At 36.8% G+C, this 7,066-nt stretch overlaps 1 protein-coding gene across 1 annotated transcript; it reads right to left on the reverse strand.

Moving 5' to 3' along the window:
- Positions 1 to 1,952: 1,952 nt before the first annotated feature.
- LOC137726601 (protein SMALL AUXIN UP-REGULATED RNA 12) lies at positions 1,953 to 2,792 on the reverse strand. The gene has a single exon (XM_068465539.2). The coding sequence runs from the start codon at positions 2,662 to 2,664 to the stop codon at positions 2,347 to 2,349; it is 318 nt and encodes a 105-aa protein (XP_068321640.1). The 5' UTR covers positions 2,665 to 2,792; the 3' UTR covers positions 1,953 to 2,346.
- Between the last annotated feature and the right edge of the window lie 4,274 nt (positions 2,793 to 7,066).

Here is a 7,066-nt window from a genome sequence, read left to right on the forward strand (position 1 = left end):
TTGACCATATATTTATGACTAGTGGCACTCTAAATTACAAAGTTTATCGAACTCTCTACAATATGTGAACACACTCAAACTCTTTCTGAGATGCAAAATGACTCACTTGATGTCTTGTGTTAACTAATTGAATAAAATCTATAACCTACCCTTTAAAACTTTATCCCTTCAACCCACCCTTCAAACTTTCTCACAACTCTCTTTTTTAGTAGAGCGATAGCGTTAAAGGGTTAAATTATTAGTTGTTAGGAGAAAAAAAAATAGTGAAAAATTGAACCTACAGTCGGTGCATATATAGGTATGGTTGCTTTCTGCCACTGGAGTAAAACGCGATCTGCCACTCTTAAAATATTATTAATGTTGTTACTTAACTTTTATATTTTGGGCTTATATAATTTTTTTAATAATGATATATTTGTCACATAGTATTACAGTTTAGTAGTATTTATCTTGACTTGTATATCACACAACGTAGGTTTGAATGTCGTGAATGACAAGTTGTATACCAATTTATTCACTCCACCTCTTGGTGTAAATATATCGTTATAAAGAATATAATAAATTTACCCTAAGAGGTGGGAGATTTGGGTTACGCCATATAAATGAATTAGGCATATAATTTGGTATCGAACCTAAAATTCAAGAGCCGAACTCAAAAACTCTAATATACAAATAAAAAGAAATATCACCTAGACCGTAACATTTGATACTTTCAAATAAACAATACTTTCAGATAAAATATGTAAGAGGGCACTTTCTATATTATAACTCATCTTATATAAATCTTCTCATCTTCTTGAAGTTGCAACTAGTATTATTTGGGAGGGAGATGAAATTCTTGAAGATGCTGTTATGAGTATATATTATTTTTTTAATTAAGGAAACTTTCAAATAAGCTTATTTACAGGGACTTGGATTGTCTGCCCCTCCCCATCTTATACCCCTCCCATCCCTTTTTATTTTTGTGGTCACGGTTAAGCCATGTCAACATTTTATATTCTCATCGCTTTTTGTCTTATTATTTTCATAAAAAAATTAATATAAAATGTTGACGTGGCTTAACCGTGACCACAAAATATAGGAGGGGATGGGAAGGGTATGGGATGGGGAGGCCAAACAATCCAGGTCATATTTACAGATGTAGACCTATACATACATACATATATATATATATATATATATATATATATATATATATATATTTGTAGCACGCACCAACTTTACTTACTAGTTGTACGTTACAACTACAAATAATGATTCATGTGAGGACTAGGATTCTCTCCCCTCCTCTTCCCATCCATTTCCATCCCCTTTCATCCCCTTTCATCCCCTCCTCTCACATTATCTTATTTTGTCTTTCTCTTGCTATAAAAAATTAATATAAGATGTTGACGAGGCTTAACCATGACCGTTCAAATAGGAGGGGAGGGAAGGGGAGGGAAAAAAAGAGGAGAGAGAATCCTACTCAAGAACCTAATCGTTGATCTGTACCAAACCAATGTACCCCACATTCTTTGACAAGTTGCTCAGTTTTAACATATTTTTGGGAAATAATCCTCTCTGGATTTCTTCCATCAAATTCATCCTATCAATCAATCTGGATCCTTAAAATTTGATTTAACAGCTAAAAACAGAGAGCATTTTAAAAAATTATAATAATTTTAACTGCTGGATCAAATTTTAAGAATCCGGATTGATTGATGAGATGGATTTGATGGAATGGATCGGAGAGGAACCCTTTCCATGTTTTTGGGTACTGCTTTTTTTAGCTAATAGATGCTCTTGTATGTGATTTGACTCAAGATTTTTGTATTTCACGTAGCTAAGCTACCTGCTGCTTCAAGCCATGCACAGATCTCAATGTTTTCTATACATTTGTGTGTGTGTGTGTAGAGAGAGAGAGAGAGAGAGAGAGAGAGAGAGAGAGAGTGGGGGGGGGGGGAGAGGCTTAATTTATAAGGCAAACAGTCAATTAAGCTGTCCTTAATTCCTTAAAAACAGTAATAATTGTCTCACAGGGAACATAACAATCTACCTCTGTGAGTAAAATGGATCTCAAACTTTACAAATGTACCCAAACCCATTTTATGTTAATGGGTTTCAAGTTAGGGTCAATAATCAAACATCTCAAAAGGGTTGAAAACAAACCTCCATTCACAACCCCCAAAAGAATAAAAGTATAAAAAAAACCCCAACAAATTAAGGTCAAGATTGATGAAAAATGAAGAAAAAGATGTTAAAAAAAAGAGAAGCTATAGCTATCTATAGCTAAGCTTCATCTTGGTCATCTCTTCTCCAAGAAAATCCCATACACAAATCTCTTGACCTTAAAAATATGCAGTGATATCATCTCATGAGCATCGACGTTAGGGATCGAAAAACGACTTCTTCGCAAGGGATGGTGAGGCCCATGTCGTGATCGAAACCGAATTCCTCTTCGGCTTGGCGGAGGAGGCATTGGAACTGAGGATGTGTCAAAAACGAGATGGGAACAATGTACCTTGTTCTGTTCTCGCCAACATAAACTGGGAAATGGCCTTTTGGGACATCGATGGGAAGACCATCTTCGTCGTAGCCATGTTTCTTTCCCAAGCTTGAGCATCTTTTCAGGATTTGCTTGAGAACTGCGGTTTGAGCCAGTTTGTTCGGTTTTCTGATGCCCATTTCCTTTTTCTTTGTTTTGTGTTTTTGGTTTGTGGTGTTTGTTTTGGGTAAAGGAAATGGGGAAAAGGAAGGATAAGAGAGTGGAGTTGTTGAGAGCTGCTGGTGGTGAAGTGAGTGAAGGGTAACCGGGGTATTTATGGGGGAGAGAGAGAGAGAGAGAGAGAGAGAGAGAGAGAGAGAGAGAGTGGTAGGTCATGTGGAGTGTGGAGGAAAGGACATACGACGGGTGTTTTGCGGTGTGTATGTGTGCAAGGACATGGTGGGAGCCAAGCCCATTGGGTTTACTCTTGCATGTTGACCCTCCATATGACAACATGGACCCTCTCTTTCTCTCTATTTCCTGATGGAAAAAATTTATATTTTGGACGAAGATATGCCATTCTCATTATGTTATAATTCAGGCGAAACAATTACAGTTGTATTATAATGTTTCAATATTAAGAACTGATGGCAAATATTAAAGAGGTTATTTTGGAATGAATTCAAGAGGCCCCCAATTAAAAGAGACTTAAAAAAAACATGGATAGCCAACATAATCTAGTTAGTTGTTACTGTATTAGTGGGTGAGACATGCCTTAAACTAAGCAAATGAATGCATCCATATATTAAAATCATCCACACCAAAACTCAATAGATTGAGATGGCACTCCAAAGCCAAAGAAACTCAATTCCTAATGAAAAACTTAAACACTTTGCAGTTCGGAACTTAAAAGATTCAACGAAAAAATTTCAATATAACAAACATGAGAACAATCTTTGACAACGATCAGTGCCAACTCTCAAGAGAAACTGACATGGAATTAACTAGTGTCCATATCCCATGAATTTTGTGCTCATCATCATCAAAATACTCATCAGGAAAGAACTACAAATAACCTCACCAAGAAGACACTTACGGACAAGAAATATTAATTAAGTAATAGATTTGCAACAATTCATATGAAGAGAAAAGAACAAGGCTAACAAAATGGGGAGAGAGGCTGTTATCGGCCCCAATCCAGAGTTTGAGGCCGGTCTATGAATTTTTTAGATCTAGGATTTTAGCAAAGGAAGGAAAGATCGGCTATTGGAGAGTTATAGACAAATTTTCTAAATACTAAATAATAGGAATTTACAAATGGTATGTAAATTTTCCATGAGAGTTTAAAGCTAGGAAGGTAATCCATTTTTTCCTAGCCTTCAAAATAGATCAACAAAGAATCAACCGACAAAGATGTGGGTTTGTTTTTTTCCCTCAGTCCTTTTGCTTTCCTTTCTCTATTTTCTCTTGTGCTCAGTTGGGTGCTTCTCTTTTAAGCCTCAATGCTGAAACCCTAAATCTCCATATCTCTCCCTCCTCTCTTTTTCTCCACCCACCAAAACCATTTCTCAGCCTCCATCTCTCTCCCTTATCTTGGGCTGCCTTTGTTAGGCATTCCTCACTTTGTAGTGTCTTTCTATTTTAATGTATTCTGTTGAGATTTTCTATTCTTTTCTCTTTACCTAAACTCACGGACCGATAATTAGGGTACTATTCAGTACAGTCCAGTGGATGGTTTGGCCTTTTCTGATTGTTCGACAACCTGGTCTGGTGATTCCGTGTACTACCTCTACCTCACAGATAAAACAACTCTCTCTCTCTCTCACAGCGAACATAGCAAACTAACATTTTTACAGAAACCCATGTGTAATTTACTGCTACTTATGCATCTTTCCATCATAACATTTTTACAGAAACCCATGTGTAATTTACTGCTACTTATGCATCTTTCCATCATACTTTGGTGCCCATGCTTCGTGAGGAAGCTGATAATACCAAAAATCAAACAAACTCATGCCTCAAACATTTCCTTACTTTCATGATTACAATATTTAATCTTTTTTTCACGATTGTTTAATTAACTTAAACTCAACCCAGACACATATACGTACATAAAAGTGTAGGATTGGTAATCTAACACCAACACAAAATGACACTATGATAATCCGCTAATACGATTCAAGTGGATACGTATATGTATTTGTTTATCACTGATATCAAGTAAACTCCATGTACGTATATATAGTTTCGTGTCCTACGTCCTGAACACTGATGTCTCTCTCATAAATCACAATTCAACGCCCTCTTCTAAATTGGTAGAAAGTGTTGACGAAGACAAAGAAGGTTGAAGGCGTTGATCAACATTGGTTGTAACTGAAAAGAAAAGAAGCATTGCTTTTTTGTTAAAAGTTTTTTATGTTTTCAGTTTAAACAAACTTCTAAAGTTGTACCAGCCATCTTATCTTACCTATGGTGAATATTCATTCTATCTTCTCAGATCTAGATCCTTGTCTATCTGTATAGGCGTTTACCTATTTTTTTGTTGCGTTACACTCTTGACACGCTTATGAACTCATAATTGAGTTAGAAAACTAATCATTGCATGTAGTTATACAAGTCACCCAACCGGCTCACTGACTCATCAAATTGCGCGTTATACGAGTAAGATCATTTTCAAAGGAAATGTCAAATTATAAGAGTCAAATCACAATTAATGGTTGATGTGACAATCTGAATGATAGTAATTATTAAAAAAATGTTGAAACAAAATTTTTATTGGTTGAAATGTTAGTGGAATAAGGGATCCACTATTAAAATGAATTAAAAATAAATTTGACATTGATGCCAAATTTGACATCAAATCACTAAGTCTTCAAATCCAGCTAGCAAATAACATTTCGGTTGGAGAGACTTTTGATATCAAATATGTACAATGTCATTCCACCTAGGATTTTGACATCCCCTTTGGAGACGCTTTAACTAGTCCAAAACCTGACGAGTCATTGGCAATGGACCTAATGGTTAACATGACAGTGAAGTGCAGTATCTTAATAACGTAGAGCTTTCTTTCTGTGGTCCTGATGAAACTAGTCCCACCAGAAAAGAAGATTTGCAATGAGACGTAAATCTATTGCAAATGTACACCACTTATGCCTTCCTAGAGTCTGCATCCATTTCAGCAAAGGAACCCCTCCATGTTCGAATTCATACAGTGGTCCACAAGCTATGATTTAGTGGCCGATACGGTCATGTCCTGCATTTCTGTCTCTTCTTTTTGTGTCTTTCTCAACCCCAAACAAGTACATAATCCTTACGATCATAATTAATTACCACACTCACAAGCACGAGAAATTTTTGGGTGTTCCGGGTACACCAAAAAAATTTGGTGTACCCTCACTCATAATGGTGGACCCTACCCTCATTTTTTTTTCAATAAAATAATAAAATCAAATTTTAATGAGTGTGGGTACACCAAATTTTTTTGGTGTACCCGGAACACCTAAAAATTTTCCCACAAGCACCACCAAAAATGTAGGTTTACAGGGTGTAATTTTTTACCAACATAGAGCCAGTCCTTAGATTTTTGAGGCCGGGGCAGCTCCAAAAAATATGCACTAACATAACTCTCCAAATAAGTAAAAGTATTTCTGCCAAAGACTATAAGAGAGCGGTTTTAGTTATCTAGAGACGGTGTACTCTTTGATAAGCCAACTATTCCTTAGCTACGGTGTTTCTAGCAGACCTAGCTGAAACTCTTGGCTGAAACCGCTTTGGTGTTGCTAAGTGAATGTCGCCAAGAACGTCCTCAAACGGCTGGGTTCTTGATTTTAGAACTATTGTGGCTAAGTAAGTCGACCTGCCAATGGTGTGGCTAAGTAAGTCGACCTGTCAAAGAAAGTAACTATATATGAGGGCCAAGGTTGGAGGGTAAAATCTGTTGCAACAGGCAGCCCCTGATACAAACATACACAGGTATCAAATTACCGACGTACATGTCACCGTCTTTTGAAGAACCCCTCCCATCCCATGTTCTGTGAATGAGATTGATTGGGGGGGAAAAAGAACAAAAAAAAACACAGGAGAGGGACTGTAAAGGCCCGCCACCAGAGACCCACCAAAAATACGGTGCCCAGCAAAGCCAATAGTCATTTTATTCAAATTTTGGGGGTGTATATTTTTTCTTCTCATTTTTTCACTGATTGTGACTGTGGCTTGGTTTTGCACATGAAGGCCATGTTACTCTTGTCCCCAAAACTCTCCTGTAAAGACAACAATGTAAGGACCTGATGATGATCGCTGAGATGACATCATTTTCAACTGCTTCAAACAGCCCTCTCTCTCTCTCTCTCTCTCTCTCTCTCTCTCTCTCTTCAATTATCCAGAAAAGATTACTTCAACTGTTAACTGTATATAGTTGGAATATCTTATGAGTCTTTTTCCACTGGCTCTCTTGCTGAAAACTTAGCAACAAAATGAGGCCATCTTGAATATTTACCAAAAGATCCCAACTATTATTCTTTTATAGGTATGGGTAGAACAAGAGGAACTAAACCAATAATGAAAATGCAAACATCAAACGTAGCTCAGTTGACTAGAGTAATG

The sequence above is a fragment of the Pyrus communis genome, chromosome 5 (genome assembly GCF_041283825.1).
Source record: "Pyrus communis isolate YQ-2024b chromosome 5, ASM4128382v1, whole genome shotgun sequence".
Lineage (NCBI taxonomy): Eukaryota > Viridiplantae > Streptophyta > Magnoliopsida > Rosales > Rosaceae > Pyrus > Pyrus communis.